This window comes from Lichenostomus cassidix, chromosome 18 (assembly GCF_008360975.1).
Source record: "Lichenostomus cassidix isolate B80296 chromosome 18, HeHo_3.0, whole genome shotgun sequence".
Taxonomy (NCBI): Eukaryota; Metazoa; Chordata; class Aves; order Passeriformes; family Meliphagidae; genus Lichenostomus; species Lichenostomus cassidix.
In genome coordinates this window covers 1193008-1210717 of record NC_139498.1, presented here as the reverse complement: position 1 = coordinate 1210717, position 17710 = coordinate 1193008, and the positions used below count along the sequence as shown (strand labels likewise).

At 47.0% G+C, this 17710-nt stretch overlaps 2 protein-coding genes across 9 annotated transcripts in view; both read right to left on the bottom strand.

Annotated features, from left to right (window-relative positions):
- Positions 1 to 11054, bottom strand: part of AXIN2 (axin 2) — a 47074-nt gene extending 36020 nt beyond the window's left edge. For both annotated transcript variants that reach the window (XM_085077351.1, XM_085077353.1), the window contains exon 1: positions 10937 to 11054. The gene's annotated coding sequence lies outside the window, so the exon portion shown is untranslated. The remainder of the gene's footprint in view (positions 1 to 10936) is intronic.
- Positions 10546 to 17710, bottom strand: part of CEP112 (centrosomal protein 112) — a 141396-nt gene continuing 134231 nt past the window's right edge. For 5 of the 7 annotated variants that reach the window (XM_085077341.1, XM_085077343.1, XM_085077349.1 and 2 more), the window contains 2 exons: positions 14115 to 14216; positions 10546 to 11877 (listed from right to left, as the gene is read on the bottom strand). In XM_085077341.1, coding sequence (XP_084933467.1) covers positions 11746 to 11877; positions 14115 to 14216 — 234 coding nt within the window. In that variant the 3' untranslated portion in view covers positions 10546 to 11745. The remainder of the gene's footprint in view (positions 11878 to 14114; positions 14217 to 17710) is intronic. The other 2 variants (XM_085077344.1, XM_085077345.1) reach the window with 2 other exon arrangements.

Here is a 17710-nt window from a genome sequence, read left to right as displayed (position 1 = left end):
GTTTGATCCGAGGTGCCCAGAGCGAGGTGTTGAAACGCATGTTGAGAGCACCATGGCTGGCAGGAGCCCAGCTGCACATGGCCTGGGTTTGGAGTCCTGAGCACAGCCTGGCCCTGCTCAGCACCTCCCCAGAACCTCCTTTGATCCCCGGCCAGCCTGCGGGGCTGCAGGTCTAATTTAGGGTGCTTGGGCTGGAAAACGTTGACAATTATTGTTACTCTGAAATTAAATCGGTGCTTAATTATCAAAATGGATGGTAACTCAGAGTGGCGTTTTCACAAGAGCCTCGGGGAGTCAGGAGGAGATTTTCAAAGGCGGGTGAATGTCTCAGGGCCACGTCTCCTCAGAGCTGCACTTTCTTACTGACTGCTCCTGCTTCAGCACCTTCCTCAGGCCACCCCAGTCGTGCTGAGCTCCTCCCGAGGTGGTGCAAGGTGGAGCTGAAACCATGAGCACACACCAAAATCTCCAGCCCTCCAAACACACTTGGCTCATTCACAGCGAAAAATCAATTGGCTTTGGGTGCCTAATTCTCCTATAATCCTTCAGATAATCCCAGCTTTAGGCTTTCAGATACTGATAAAAAACCAAGCAAACCCCACAATACGAGAAATTCATGCAAATAGAATAGAAAACAAACATATATTTCATATAACTTTCAGATCCTCTGAACTTAATACGAAGGAGGTTGAGGACAATAGCAATAGAACATTGCTCAAGAGAGAGTAAAGGCACAGGACTGTGAGGCCCGAGGCTGAGAAGAGAGTTTCATAATTAAGTAGCCTCCAGACAACGATTGTCATGGGCAGGCATTGCTCAAGGACCCAGCCATTATTGCTTTCATTATGATTTTTCAGGAGAGGATCTCTTTCTGGCCTGGCTCCACCTTCATTCAGAGCTCCCAGTGGCCACTAACGAGAAAGAGTTGATTGAGAAATGCTCATTAGGCCTGCCCAGACACGCTGTGGAGCAGGCATGTGGCACTGGGGGTCCAGAGCAGGTCTGGTGGAAGAGGTGACACCAGGCAGGGACATCAAACAGCACATCTGGGGTGAGGAACAGAGGCAGGAGGGCACAGCTGCCTGCTGCTCCTGCTGCCCCAGCCTAGACTGGGGGTCACTCGCTGGTCCTGCTGGTCCTGTCCATGAAATCCATCAAAAATGGACTGACAGGAAGGGTTTTCCAAAGAAAACTGAGCTGACTCAAAGAAAATCCTGAAAAATCCTATATTGCAATTAAACACTGTCTGTATAAAAATGCAATACAACACAGGAGGTGTAGTTTTTGCTCTCTGTGCATCTCACAGACCCAGATGGCATCTCCCCTGGAATGCCTGGACAAGGAGAGCATGGTGGAGTGCAGGAGCACACAGTGGCTGGGCCATGGCAGTGCCACTTGTCCCACACCTCCATGTCCCTACAGATCCCTGCTGCACCACTGAATTCCCACATTCTGGCCTCTGGCTGAAGCTGGCCCTGGAATTCCAGCCTTGCCACAGAGGGCAGGAAAAAAGCATGAATGAGAAACTCCTCCCTGCTTGTAGAAAGCTTTGATTTCCCATCAAAACGGCAATTTGAGTAAAAAGTTCCAGTTGATCATATTGCCCCAGCTGGTGCTGAGTGAATCCCACTGGAATGGCAGGATTAACTCCAACCCCTGACGTTACCCTGAGCATGACTGTGCCTGTCTGCACTAACTGCTGACCTATCTTAAACATCCCACTAATTAATATGCTGCACCAAGGTCATGTTCCAACACAGCCTCGTTTTCCAGCCAAGAGAAGAGCCAAGAAGGATTAGGAACAGCCTGAGATGCTTCCTCACACCCTGAGCCACAGTGGGGCTTCTCTGCCCCACAGCCCTCCATGCACCAACCCAGAAGGGCTGGCTGCAAATACAGCTCCTCTTGCACTATGATTAGTATTTAATTGTGATTTTCAGCTCATGATATGGAGGAACAGAGTCAAACACAGCAGAGAAAGTCTCTAGGCTCTACTCAACTCCCAATCCCTCTGAAAGCAGCAGGGTGGCCAAGCACACCCCTGGGGACATCTGCTCCCTGGGCTGAGCCCTGACACACACAGGGGCACTTTTGTCTCCCAGGGCACCAGGAGTGAGCCAGGCAGAGGCTGCCCAGTGCCTGCAGCCCCAGAGCTGCTGCTGTGCTCACAGCTGGACAAAGCCCACCTCAGAGCCTCCCCAGAGCCAGGCAAACCTTGCAGGGAGGGGATTTGCTTCCTTCATCCTGGAGAGAAGGAGAAACAGCCCCAGCAAAAGCCCAGCTACCCAGAGGAGCAGTGCCTGGAGCCCCAGGAGCTTCAGAGCCCGAGGCCCATCACACCTCCATGCAGGGAGGTCAGCAGACAGGAGCCATGTGCTGATGGAGATCAATCAGGTTCTTTTAAGGCTTTAATTCATTTTCTCCTCTGCCCAAGACAAAGGGTCCTCTCTGGGCTCTCCTCTTGATGGTTCCCCACCCACCCCAGCTCCAGCACCATCTCTTACACCAGATATTCTGTTTTTCTCCCTCCAGCAGGTTTAGGAGCAAAGGCAGATAACAAAAGAGCAACTCCCCTGCCCGTATTTTACCCATTCCTCCAATGTGTTGCCCCAAAACCCCTCCAGGCCACTGTGGGCAGGCTGGTCCTGTGGGAACTTCTCCTCACCCTGATCCATGACCCAACAGCACTGCTCACCCCAAATGTCCCAGCTGAGGTGTCCCTGGCAAAGGGACATCCCACTGTGCCAAGGGCAGCCAGGGCTGGGGGGAACCTCTCTGGATCCCTGGAATGGAGGGGGAAAGGAGAGGCACAGCCACCCCTCGTGAGGCCACTGTGGGGTTTTGTGACTCCGGAGAGTTTGGCAAATCCCTGGATAAAAGGGAAAATATGTTCATAATAAGTAAGACTGAAGTAACACGTTGCGAAATGTTGACTCCCTCGGCAAGGCGGCTGTTTGCTTTCAGTGGAGCTGCATCTGATCCTCTGCCAGGCGGGGCTGGGCGCCTGCAAAAGAGACTTTGCTGTGGTCAGAGAGGGAAAACCAGGTGCCCAGCGAGGGCAGGGGCTGTGTGTGCACAGCCACACGTGAGCAGGGGACATGGGCACAGCTCCCCAGCTCCTGGGAGCCCCACTGATGCTCCTGTGAGCACAGCCAGCCTGCAGCTGAAACTTTCATTTTAATGCAGCTAATCAGATGTCAGTGTAGAGACTGAAGGAAGGAGAATAGAGGGGAGAAAAAAGAAAGAGGTGTTGATAAAATACTTGTTAGAAAGAAAATTGGATTAGTGGTGCCATTCTGGCCATAAAGTTCTTTGAGCCAGAGAAAAGAAATAATAATCTTGTTCCTTTTTTCCCCCCCGTCTCTCTGCAGCCCACAGAAGGCCTCACAGCCAAAACATCAGTCCTTCTAATCTTATTTTCTTTTTTCTAGCATGTATTTTATTAACCCCTTTTCTCATTTAACTGCTATGAATAGCTCAGTGGGTAACATCCTTCTTAGAAAGTGAAAACCTCCTTGGAGATGCAGGGCAAGGAGAGAAATGCAGACAAACTTCCAGCTCCCTCTCTCAGAAGAAAAGCCCCCTCTGTAATCCTGTCTGGTGAATCCCAACATTGTACCCCAAGGTAGCTGCCAGCCCCAGGTCCTCTCTTTGGAGAGGAACAATCAGGGAATTTATCTGGACACGCCAGGAGATTGCTCTGCCTCTATAAACTCTGTGGACGTGGAGCAGAGATTAGAAAATAAATAAACGCCCATGCTGCTTCTTGGGAAAGGGTCTGTGTGCCTAGAGCACCCTAAAATCAAGTCAGGCATCTCAATTACCTTTTTACAGCTTCCCTCCAAACCACCTTTGCTTTACAGCTTCCCTTGCTGGCTCTCAGTGAATTCCCATACGGACTGGGATGCTCCTGGGGCTCAGCACAGCCCTGTCCTCCTGCAGGCTCCAGGAGCTTCATCCCCCCAGCCCAGAGCAGGGCTGCATGTGTCCTCTCCCACCCAGGGCAGGATTCTGTGCCCCAAGTAAAACACGGGATGTCTGGAAGCTCAGGGACAAGCTTGCCCTGTGTGCTGCAGTGATAACAATGTGGCCAAAAGGGGAGAAAAACCATAATTAAAACATCAAATCCAAGGGAGACAGTCCTGCCCTGAGCTGCTCTAAGTGGGAACAGAGATTTGGCCTCTTCATAAAGAAAATACCAGCTCCAGCGAGCTTGGCTGCTGCCTCCTTCCCTGCGAGCAGCAAACCTTGCAGGGAGAGGAGTGGAGCAGCACCCGATATTGGTGTGTTATTTTCCTTGACAGCTGCGGTGCATAGTGGTAAGTGCATGTTTAATTCATTCACAATTTATGGTGTAATGAGAACAATGAATGTGTCTGAGGGAATAATTGCTTCACGGCGGGGATGCTGGAGAGTTCAAGTTGGTTGGCACCTGGACTTTGAATCGGGGCTGGCGGCGATTGGCTCCGGCGGCCCCACAATGGCCCCGAAAACAAAGCTGAGGGGACAAGGAGGGGCTTCAAAGTCACCCCGTGCTCCCCATGGCAGTGCTGCATCCCAGTCTGGCCCCATTGCTGGGCACCCAGCGAGGGCTGGGCTGGGGGAGTTTCTCAAGCCGTGTTTACAAGGGAATTTTGCAGTGCTGCAGATCCACATCCCCGCCAAAGCAGCGCTTCCCCCATCTCCCTCTAGGACCCTTTCACTGCTTGGTGCTGCCTGTGCCTGTCAAACCCTCCTTTTGTTGGGGGTGTGGAGAGGGGGTTGACCCTTTCCAGTGTCCTCAGCAGCCACATGGAGTTTGGGAGGCCTCAGAGGTCAAGAGCATCCATATGGAGAGCCCAGGAGCTCGGTGCGTCTCCCAGCTGTCCCCACGGCAGCTGTGCCTGCAGCCCCCAAACAAAGCTCATTAGGGGCTCCTCAGGACACTCTGGGGTTGCTCTGAGCCATCCTGGAAGAGCCCTGGAATCACAGCACTCCCAGAAGAAGGCTCCATGTACAAACAGCTCCCATCCATCAGACTGGGAGCAGGGAGATCCCATTATCCAGCATGGCTCTCTCCCACAGCACTGGGCAGGACCAGATTTTGAGCCAACAACAAAGAGATGCCCACAAAGCATCCCTCGAGCCTTGCTCCATGCAGTGGGTCTGCAGCAGCCACAGCTCCCAGCTCTCAGCACCCAGAGGAAATGCCAATCTGGTTTCTCAAACAGACGTGCCAAAGCACGAGCAACAAATCTTCTGTGCCTCCAATCCACCCCGAGGAGATCAGCCATCACCATGGGGCTCTGGGACAGCATCAGCTCTGGGGGAACAGGCTGTGAGGAGCTCTGAGACTCAGATGCTGTTGCTAATTATTACCCCATTATTTTAGGGAGCTGTGCTAGAGACCATCAGCACTCCAGCTTTTCCATACATGGGCTGTGCAGGATGGAGCTGGGTCCCTGCTCTCCCCCTCCATATGGGAGTGCCACGTGCTGGGGATGGCTTTGCCTTGGACAGCTTTCAGAGATGCTGAGCTGAGAGCCCTGTTCCACATTAACTCCCATGCAGGGCTCTACAAGATGTTTTGAACACGTATGGAACACTTGGGGCTACATGGAGGCTGCTTTTAGCTGGGGCAACATCTGGGTACGAGCAGATGTGGGCCAAGCTGGTGAGCAAATCAATGCAAGGGCTTTTCTGTAGGGCCTGAAGGCATTTTTCCAAGGGGTTAAGTGGTTTAGGTGTGTGAATTCAAAGGACACCTATTTCAGATTCAAAATATCAAGATTTTAGGCTCCTGTGCTCCCTCAAAAACATCCCACCCACCACACGAGGGAAACAGCCACCGTTGGGAGTGTAAGACAGAGCTCAGGTGCAGACAGAAACATGAATCTGTAGTCCTGACAGAGAACCTTGTTTCCTCCCATCTCCTCCGAGGTTAAACACGATGTTCTGTCAAGCCACACAGGCAGGAAAACACCTTTGGCAGCAGCGTTTTGCTTCTGTAACAACATTGAACAGCACAGCTCTGCGGGGAGGAGAGGAGAGGAGAGGAGAGGAGAGGAGAGGAGAGGAGAGGAGAGGAGAGGAGAGGAGAGGAAATGACTGTTATATGAAAAAAAGAGAAATAAAGATCCAGAGAGATCTGCTCACATCAGTGAGAAAGCTTCTGGGAGTTGCACGAATTAAAAAACATTATTTCAGTTTCTGCTTGGCATTCCTCCCTCTCTTGCTCACAACCCTGCACCTCACACTGACCCAGCAGCTCCTGTCCCAGCAGCACAGGGGGACCATCAATCCTCCTCCACCAAGCACCTCTCACCCCATTCTCCTAAGCATTACCACAACAGCGTTTCTTTTCCAAAGTGACCCCAAAAATACACATTCCCATTGCTGAGGCTCAACCCCAGCAAAGCCCTGCTCCTCATCCGTGAGGACAAAAGCACAGTGACAGGGAGGGAAAGCTCCTGAGGGGCACCTGATGCTCAGCTGTCCCCAGGTGCTGACAGCCTGAGGTGACACTGCTGAGGTGACACCCTGAGGTGACACCCTGAGGTCCTGCACGAGGCTCAGCATCACAGGAGAGCTGAGCACAGCTTGGCACAGCAGCTCCTGAGAGCAAAGCTGCTGCTGAGAGGAGCAGCAGAGTTTTCACTCAGAGTTTTCAAGGCAGAGGCAGATCTGCACTGAAATCAGCCAGTGACCTCATGCTGCAAGGATGAACAAACCAGAGGATGACAAGCAAGTGTCGGTAAGTCTCAGAAGAGCTAACATCATTCCTGAGCTCAATCAAACACAGCCTTGCAAACATCCAGCCTCTGACTGATCATGAAATCCATATGAAGTCATTTGCCTTCTTAGGTCTGTTTTTCCACCACCCTCAGATGCACAGTGAGAGTCTCACTGTCCCAAACTGGCTGTGTGAAATGGAGGTGGGAGATTTCGATGGGCTCTGAACTTCAAGAGGGTGTCAGCTCTGAGGAATCCCTTCCTAAAAACACTTGCTCTGGGAGAAGAGAGCTCAGCTGTGCTCCTAGGGTTGATCCACTGCATCTTCAGCGCCACAGGACACATCTCAGTCTGTGCCAGCTCAGTGTCACTCCACAAGTCCTGCACCCTGCAGCACTTCCAGCACTGCTCAGGAAGAGCCAAGGGATTACAGCCTTGATTTCAGCTCAGGATCACCTCCACCAACAGACTGCTTATGGATCCTAGGGCTGAAGTTTTAGTGAATTCCTTGAACAGTTGCTTTGGGAAAAACTGGACAAAGTTCAGTTTTAGTTTGAGACAACAACAGAATTGAGATCCACAACCTTCTTTGGAGAGGATGATCAACTTTGCCTGGCATTGAACTTCAGTATCAGGTTTCAGTGGGAGAAGAACAAGATTCACCAGGAAAGAAAAGATCTCTTCTCCCAAGGATGTCTGGAAGGAAGCAGAGCTCTTCTGGGCTTTAGGCATAAATTCCTGGGATGAACTATCCCACAGTTCAGGGATAAAGGGATGAGCAGAGATTGGGATCAGGGATGGCAGAACAAGGCCAAGCCACACTGTCTCCACTCTTTTTGTTCCCTAGTTCTGTCAGTGAAGGAGAGACCAATTGTAGCAGCAAATGGTACATAAATGATATTTTATCCAGGGCTTTGCCTTATTTACATTATGACAAATGCCAGATAACAGCACAGAGCTGCACAATCACTGGGTAAAAGTGCCACAAGCTGCTCCCAAACACAGCACACTCCCTCTCTCTCTCACACAAGACACATTTTGCAGGATCAGACCCTCATTCCATTCTTTCAATGCCTTCTCACTTTTCCCCCCCCAGTTTAGGGAGGAAAAGTTTTATTTAATTATCTTTTTTTTTTTTTTGTGGTTTGAATTGACCAACTGCATATCTTCCCCTGGCCTTATCAAAGAAGCCACCAGTAGCAGAGCACATCTAATTTTAAGAGGGCTTTAGTAGGCAGACTTAAAATTGATCATGCATTTTAGTTTCAGTAACTTGCAATTTCTGCACGCTTTGATAGAGCACTTTAAAGAACAAGTCTTTAATGACAAAGGCTTAAAGGAAATGACCTTTCTGAAGAAAATATCAAAGCTTGGAAAAGATAGCTCCTTGGAAAAAAAAGGCTGAATTAAAATGACCTTGTGTTCTGAAACTTCTTCACACAATATCTGACGTCTTACTTTGCCTTTGTACTCTCCAAATGGGACCAAGGATAATTTAGCAGTGTGGTGCCTCCAGTCCATTCTGTGATTTGGGGAGGACTTGCCATGCATTAAGAGAATTTAAAAAAAAAAAAAAAAAATCAGATCCTATAGAGATTCTCTATGAAGACCTCTCGGCATCAGGATCAAAACTGTGAGTTTTTTCCAGAAAACTCAGCAAATATTTCCTTCTAGTCACCATCAAATAATTTTTTTCTGTGCAGCAAAATCATTTCTCAGTTTGAAACCAGCGCAGTCAGGAGGAATCTGGGCAACTAGCAGGAGTGTCTGCTGTCCCAGCACAATTACAGCTCTGTTGCAGACACAAGCAGAAGGAGGGATCTTGGATCCCTTCTCTGCCAGCTGGGCCAAAAAGGAGCATTTTTGTTCCATGTAACACAAGAACTGTGAGTGGCACTGAAATAAAGTGTCACCTTGATAAGGGTCACCTCCCTCAGTTCTGGTGAGAAATGTTACCATGATGTTTTCTTGGGGGTTTTATAGAGGGCAAAACAACCTTTTCTCACTGAGCACAATCAGTGAATTAAATAAATATAAAATACAAATGAAGTTGTAAGCACACCAAGCTGGTTTGCTAGAGATTGTTTAGGGACAAGGAAGCCAACTAACTCCCAGCAGCTCCTCACTGAGCCAGGGAAAGCGAGGCAGAGAGCAAATAATAACTACAGAAATCTTCCTAATCCTTCAGTTTGGACTCTCACTTGTTGCAAAAATGATCAGAGCAATGTTAACAACTACAAGAGAATTCCACCCAAACTTACATGGAAGTTCTTACAAGGTTCATAAGCACCTTCAAAGTGCTCCTCAAGCTGTATCTGATGCTGGAGAGAATTTCAGAGTTTTGAAAGCCCCTGACTGACCAACATCTACTTTTCTCAAAGTGCTTTATGACCATCAGCGACACCAGCAACCCAACTCCATCAAAAAGAAGGAAATTCAGGAATTCCAGTAGCTATAAGAGGGTCCATGTGTTTCTTTATGGGTGTACACCCCTTCCTGCTTTCAAAAGCACTAAAACCACACAGATATAATGGAAAAACACAGGCAGAGAAGCAGAATCAAAGATGCCTCACTTCCCTCAAGGAGAGGAAATTTCCTTTGACAGTGAGAGGACTGTCACTGTCCCCACCTGTGCCATTTGGCTATTTGGCTCTGGGGCCATGCCCAGTGGCTAATCCCAGTGCCCACAAGCTGCTCCTCCTGCAGAGCCCAGCACCTTGCAGGGTAAACATTCCACTGCCCACAACTCACTCAAGGCATCCCAACAAATTAACAAATTCCTGCTCCTCCATGTCCCCATTCCCCCAGGGCAGGCTTTGTGGCACCTGCCACAGCAGCTCCTCCTTTATCAGAGCAGCCCTGCCAAGCCCTTATCTGTGATGAGAAGAGTCACTTGTTGGTTCAGTGAAGGTGGAAAACCTGCCTGGGCCCAGGCTGGGCTGGGAAGCAGCAAAGCAGAGCTGCAGCCAGGGTTTGGCACAGAGCCCTGCCAGGAGCAGGCTGGATGGATGGAGGGAGCCAAAGCCTCTCCTCCTTGATCTCAGTGCCAGCATCAGATAAGAGCCCAGCTGGGGAGCACAGCCACCTCCACCATGGGCACTCAGGGCAGTGGCACCTTCCAAATGCCACCCAGGAGCACTGGTGACACTGGGGAGAGGCAGGAGAGGTGACATCCTCACCAGCAGGGTCTCACCAGTGCTGCCAGAGCCACAGCTGGGCTTGCAACAGGAAATTTTGGCTTCTTCTCGAGCACTGTGCCTTGATCCCAACAGCAGCAGCAGGAGGAACAAAGCTGCTCCTGCACTGGGCAGATCTGAATGGACAAATCCCAAATGCACACATTCCAAATGCACACATTCCAATGGACACTCTGGCTCAGGGATGGCCAGGAGGTAACAGAGCTGTCCCATGGCTGGGAGGCAGAAAAATCTGACTTTTGCTCATAGCCTTGTTGGTGATTTTTGGGAGGTCACAAGGACTCACTGGGGACAGCAGCACTCAGGGCTGAGCAGCTCCTGCAGCTTCCCATTGCCCCTCAAAGCTCTGGAATTCCCAGAAAACCCTCTGGAATCTGCTCAGGATTCCCGGGATGGCTGCAGAGAGCCCACCTGGCATCTCTGAGGAATGAAGGAATGGAATTCCCTGTGCCCAAATATCCAACCCCACTGCCACTGAGGCTCCCATCCTGGTGCCAAGATAATCCCATGGAATGATCATATTATATAATTATCAAATATCAACACATATTCCCACTTAACAAAGCCACACAAAACCCCCCTGGCTACTGAGGTGAGTGAGATGCTCAAGCAGGACAAGAATGTCAAAACAAAAATGTAAGAAAATAATAATATTTTAATATCATGTAAACATGTGGACACGGAACAATGTCAAAATATGTTAAAATATCTTGGACAATAATAATAATAATAGGAAAATGGGTTTTCTTCATGTTTAAAAGTGAAAAAAAATGGTATTGGGAAGGAGTAACAAAAATATTAGTAGAGCAAAGTCTACTTGCTCGGTAAGCGAGCTCAGCGCGGCATCAAACCGAGTATCAAAAACATAAATCTGTAATAAAATAATGATAAAAAAAAATGGAAGGAAGATACAACAAAACCCATGCTGGCATGAGCTATGAATATGTTTTCATGAAGTTCATTTTTTTGTGCTAACAAAAGAACCACTAATCTTTGCATTAGAATTTACAAGAGGCAAATCTTCAAACCTATTCAGAGCAGTCCCTTTGGCAATCACAGAGATCCCACCGATCCATCGGTTACCTGCAAAGGAAGAGATTTTTGTTAGTTATACCTTATTGTTTTCATTGCAAAAACACAGCAGGCAGAAAGCAGGGCTGGGTCCAGTGGGCAGCAGGTCTGGAGCTTTCTATTTATCTAACAAAATTACCTATGCTGGACTTAATACCAAGAATTTTCAGTTTCCAGTTAGTTTTAGCTAATTCCTGTTAACAAATAATTTAGGATTATTATTTTTTAACAACTGTCACACTACTAACCTTTCCACAGTGGCTTAAATATCTCCCAAATGCTTACACTATTTCTACAAGCACCCATTCTTAGCTGCAGAAACCCTCACGTGAGATTTGAAATGTCTACAAATATAATAAAGATGGAGTGGCTTTCCTAGGAAGTCTCCTTGTACTCACCTCTCCACGTGAATCACTTACTCTAAAGGCACAGCCAGGCTTTTTATGGCTGCAGCACTTTGCCATAATTTATATTGGAGGGTGTAAACAGCTGAAAAAAAACCGCTCAGGCTCGTGGAGATCCGGCCCTTTGAAGATGGGATCTGTAATATTCTGCATTGCATCATTGTTTTCTATCTGCAAGGAGGTGGCATCAGCCCAGCTGGGCTCAGCCCCGACCTGCAGGCAAAGCCCAGACTTGCAGTGCACCTGCAGGTGCTCTGATCTTGCCCTAGCACTCCTGACTAAGCACTGGGGAAACTCTCTCAGATGCTTGTTTAGGGGCAGTAAGGAGCTTTGCAAGCTGCACCCCTGCTGGAGTGTTTGAGTTACACTGGAGAGCTTCCAGAGCTGCGACCCCAGGTGTGGAATGGCACAGGAGGAGCAAAGAGAATCCCGTACTTTTTGGCGTGGTAGGCGTTCAGCTCTTCCTGGAGGACTCTTTTCTGCAGAAAACTTACCTGTAAAATACATCCCACATGAAAATAGGTACAAAATTCCAACTCATATTTGCGCTCGTTTCATTAAAGGAGTTTTCCTAAACAAAATGCAGTAACACTTTAGCTGCCCAGAAGGATTAATATTTAACAGAAGACTGTTGGCTCCTCTGGCTCTGGTCTCTCTCCTCCTTCAGGAACAGAGTCCCAGCAGTTGTCAAACCCAGCTGTTGGCACATCTGGGCTGTGCAAAGCCTTGGGAGCTCTGCTCTCCTCGCAGCTCCTGTGTGTTCCTGTGCTCTGATCTGCACTTTTGCTCTTGTGATTAAGGTACTCACCTGCTCTTCAAGGGCATGAAAATGAATGTTTATTAACACACTGCATCCCCTGTCGGTTATCCCACCAGCAGCAGACAATCAGGCAGCAACTCTTTATTTTTAGCACCATGTTTAGAAAACTTCACCCAAGCCTCAAGTATTTTCTTTTCCTGCTGTTTATTTTTATCCCCCGCTCGGTGCTTTTCCCCAGCCCATCCTCTTCATCCTCCTCCAACAATAAATAATCCTGACAGGTGCACAGATTCCAGTGCCCTTCTTGTCTGATGTTCTCAAGCAGGAATTTCAACCATTTTCAAAGAGCAAGACACCTGTGCTTCAGAGAGAGCTCAGCTCCCCGAGTGGGCTGCGACGGCAGCGTGTGGAAACACAGCCAGCAGCCATGGATTTCTGGGAGAGCACCCAGAAATGTTTGCATCTGTGCAGTTACTTTTACTCCTTTGAAATGCTGCTGCTGCTGCTGCTTACAGAAGCCCTGCAGGTGGATATCAGATTTTACTTTTCCTTTTTTAACTCATTAAAAGGTGTGATATTCTAGTATTTACTCATAGTGATGCTTCCTAAGAGGCAGTGCAAATAGTCCTTTTAGGAGTCTTTAAAAATAGCTTTTTACTATCAGCTGGAAATAGATTTCCCCTTAACTCTTCATTTCCCCCAGCTATTTAACTGAGGGAAAGCACCACCCCCATTAGGGATCCCTAGAGGTGGAAGCAGAATGTTCCCAACCAGAGTGCTGAAGTTGTGTCACCACTTGCTCAGAGGAATGTGAGTTTCCATCTGAAAATGTCCTGCTTCCACTGAAGGTGGCCTTTGCCTGGGGAAGTGGCTCATGCAGAGCAAAATATGCTGTGGAAAAACCCTTCTGCAGTGCAAAGAGAGAAAAAAAGGGAAAAACCCCCCAAGATATCTTCATAGAGAGAGATTGCATAAGAAGGAGAAATGAGAAGTTATAGATCAATAATTTCTTGAAAAATAGTACTGAAAACTGGCAATAGGATGTGATGGTAACAGGCCTGAGCTTGTTCAGGGTGTCCTCAGGGATTCTGCTCCTCCCTTCAGCCAGGACAATCCCACACCCCAGTCCTGCCCAGCTTCCTGCAAGCACTGATGGCATTTTCCTTGGATTCCCATTATTCCACAGCTCTGATCACCTTCTTTATGGCTACTTGTCCTTCCTGACTGGAGTTTGGGCAATGATGACATTTTGTTTTCCTCCAGCTCCCAACCCACTGAGCAGAAAAGCCCCAAATAACTTCTGTGGGAACCACGAGCAAGAAACACACCCAATTCATCAGTAGTTCCCTATTTCCAATGACATTTGAATATTCCTGTTAGGCAATTTAATAGTCTGTTTCATATAAATCCTACTGATTCTGCATTAACCTAGAAGAACTGGTGAAGAGTCACATGAATACTGGTTAGCAATATTCAAGATAAAACATTACAGAGACCCTTTACATAGGAAAATGTAGAAATCATTGTGATCATTATCACAGTGATCATTTGGACCAATATCTTAAAAAAATATCCAATTTGCTTTATTACATAGGCTGGAAAGAAAATAAAATGATTTCTAATCTTCTTCTTCACCCTTTACAGGCAGCCTCTAAATTATTCCTTCAGGAGAAACAGGGTAAGGGAGATGAAAGATAACTGTGAGGTGCATTTGAAAGGTGGAGGAGAAAACCCTGAGACTGAATAAAGCACAGCTTTTCCTGGAAGAAAAATCTGGGACCAAAAGCTACAGTGTGGAGGAGAAAAGCCTTGTGAAAGATGACTGAGTGGGAAGCATGGGAGTGCTGCCATATTTTGGTTTTGAGCCTTCTTCAGTATTTTTGGCCAAATTTCAGATGGTCACGACCTCCTGTCTAGAAGAGATGGCTTTTATCCAGCCCAGAAAGCTGAAGATGAATAATAAGAACTTACCTGAGATTTTAAAGATGAAATGGTGTCTTCAAATTCCTTTTTTGAAGCTGCTGGCAAGAGCCCTTTGAGTATTTTTTCATATTCTTCTCGTATAGTAATCAACTGTAAGAAAACAAAGAGAAATTGATATATAAATGGCTGCTCTTAGATGCTGGAGAGTAAGATTTTTTGCTTCTTTTGCCCAAATTGGAGGCCAAATAAATACAAAATTGTGCTACCAAGGGAGAGGGAAGGAGAGAGAAGAAAGATCAGCAAAGACCTGTAAAGAACAAAAGAGGTAAAAAAGACAAAGAAAGGCAAAAGAAAACATAAGAATAAAAAATAGATGGAGAGGGAAAAAAAAAGAGAAAAGAGCATAGACTGAAGGAGCAATAATCATTCCCAAATCCATCTGAACTGAGCATTTATACAGAACTACACCTTGCACTGACAGTCAGAAGTTTTGTGTTTGCCTTTGGAGGGATCTGAACCAGGTCACTGGGGTCATCTACACAAGGTGAGTTCCTGCTCCCCAAGATATTTTTTACAAAATTCCTCAACTTCTAGGTGCTTTGGTGGACCTTTTTTTTTTTTTTTTTAATTATTATTCATCCTGCAACTATTTCTCACTGCATTTCATGTCTTCCTCAACTTCATGGAGACTGCAGAACTTTCAGTGAGTGGATTTGAGCACCTTAGCCCTTTGACCAGAGCAGATGTTCACCCCAAAATGAGGAGCTTTGGATGGGGGAAATCTTCATCTGCAACTTGATTCAGGAGGTGCTGAGCAAACAGGAGTTACAGAGAGATCAGGTGGAAGAGTTTTGCTCCTGATCTCCCCAGAGGGGTTGGATTTGGTGAGTTTGGAGCTGGAATGAGATGGAGAGTGTGGCTCAGCTCAGCCCATCACGTTCCTGCTTGGCTCAACCAGGACATCTGTACTTAACTCCCAATAGGATTAACTGCTTAATTCAAATTAAGCAAGGACTTTGGTGTTTTTCTGGATTAGCAGCTGAATATGTAAATAAAGGATCACAGGGCTTCGATATCAGATTAGCTCATAAAATATCTTTAAACTTACAAATGGAATTTTTTTTCCCCCAGTGGGTTACACACCAACACCATTTGGTGCTGGATTTTCGTTCCCAAATGGCTGAAATCCACCCCAAACCCAACCCTCAGTCTCACACCTGAAGAAGCCACGAGCTCCAAATCCCAAACCCACGTGAGAACCCAAGGCTGAGTTTACTGAGTTCATCCCAACTCATCCCATGGGAAAAGCAGCTCTCGCCAAAACCTGCCTTATGCAGCGTGCAATTATCAATACAAAAGGAATAAAACAATCTGATGAAACAAACGTTAGGAAAATTCTCCCTCTGAGTCACCCCGACAGGCAGGAGGAATTGCCAGATCTCTATGCAAATGGGCAATTAGAGGCTTTCCTTGGGAACTGCAAGGAAGTGATGCCACTATGCAAATCTGAAGGGGGAAAAAAAAAGAGGTGAGACAGGAAACCTCGTTTGAACTCTGCTTGTGGATAAGCCAGAGATCAAAATTTATGTTCCTGAGAGCTACACCAATAAATTTATGCTACTATTTCTATCAAGGCTTCCAAAGCTATGTGTAAGTGCTCTGCCAGGATAAATATTTTCTGAGCCAACAGCTCATTTGGGTGGGGACCTTGATAGAGCAGAAACATATATTTCAGTTGATTCAACATGTTCCATTTATTCTTGGTGAGACGAGACCAGAAACAGGCAGCTAGAGCAGCAAAACGCTTTCATTTCCTAAATTTGGATGAATAAAGACCTGTTTAATAGGTAAGAGGATCTGCATGATCACCTTGCCAATACAGAGATGCAACAAAAAAATTAATATAGCTCTGTGAGAGAAATAATTTTCTAATTGTGCAAGACTTTTCTTGCAACCAGGTCAGTGGTTTTAATAGTTTAATCTGCACTTGTCCTATAAGCAAGTGCTTTCACAATGCTGGGAACACTTGTTATTAACTCTGCAGAGCAGCAGAGGATCATTCCCTTCTGGGACAAAGGTGTTTCTTGGAAAGTCAGGAAGAAATATTGCATTGGGCTTTAAAGTGTGGAGATACATTACAGGCTCAGCTGAAAATGGAGAGAGAAAATGATAACCAAACCCCAGCAGCTGCAGCTTGGCTTGGGGATGACTCCTTGCTCTGTTTCAGAGACAAGACTTGCACTTTATCGCAGTGAAATCTCTTCTTTTGGATACAATTCCAACGTGTTTGAGAAGACAAAACGCATTACTTTCAGCTCTGCTCACAGGTAATTGCATCACAATAAGATGAAAATAAGTGCCCAGCTGTTTCCTGCTGAATTATGGTAAACAACCTGCTGGTATTTTTGGCTGAGGTCACTATCAAGGTTTATTGACCCAAGAGATTAAAATAGTGCATGGCAAAAGTCTAAATCACTTCTTACAACTGCAAAATAACATCGACTGGGCTAATGGATACTCATTTTAATGGCAGAGGGTTTTTATTTTTTAACACTTATTTTTCACCAATGAAAGCTATGTCTGCAGGGATTTTTTTTTTTGTGTGCCTTAAAGGCTTTTTTGTTCTTTTATAGCCTCAAGCTGCCTCCCTAGGATCCACAAACACTGTGTCTCCTCTTGCACTCTTGAGGGATGTTTAAAATTGCAATTCTTCATCCCTCAGGAGGGCTTTAGTCTGCTGGATGAGGATGGCTCTATTTCATTTACTTGTGTTCGTTTTTCTTCGCTCCTGAGAAAGCTTTTTTCCTTTTTTTTTTTGAAAATTCATTTCGGTGAGTTGATTTAGTCCATGAACCCCCAGGAAGGTTTTATAGCTTTTAATATTAAGCTGCCACACTGGTCTTTGTTTATTCAGGTTGGTGGCTAATATATGAGGTCTAGAGTTTTGCCATCAATCATCTTTGGTGTCAGCAGAGAGCTGGAGGTGCCACACGTAGCTCATGTGTGCTTGGTGACCTGGCAAATCAGTGAAAAATGGGAGAGACAAACAGCCACACAATTATAGAAAGTGATGGAAAAATCAGGGAATTTGGAATTTCACACAGATCATGCTGGGCATTGATTGTTCTCAAAGAGAGAAAAGTTGGGTTTGATGCCCAGAAGGGAAATGTCCAAATTTTCTTTCTGAGCTTTGCTGCTTAGCCAGGCCTGGCCCAGAGCTCAGCAGCAGAATCACAGAATGGTTTAGGTTGGAAAAAGCCTTTCAGATCAATCCAGCCATGAAGCAGCACTGCCAAAGTCACCACTGTGTCCCTCAGCCCCACACCTCACACTCTGAAATCCCCCAGGGATGGTGGCAGCAAATTCCCTGAGCCCTAGAGCAAGGTGAGCTGCAATTTGCTGCTCCAAGGAGCCTTCAGGTGGCACAGCTCAGCTCTGCACACCCAGAGGGATGCCTGGGGCTGGGTTAGGAGCAGGGGGAGCACAGAACAGCTCCAGGGGCTCCTCGCTGTGCTCCAGCCTCTCCTGCCTCTCTGACAGACACAACTCCAGCACATCCAGTGACATGTGGCATTTTTGGGGTGCCCAGCTGGATTCAGCCCATGTTCTACCAACAGCCTGCCAAGCACAGGCTGTTCTGTGTC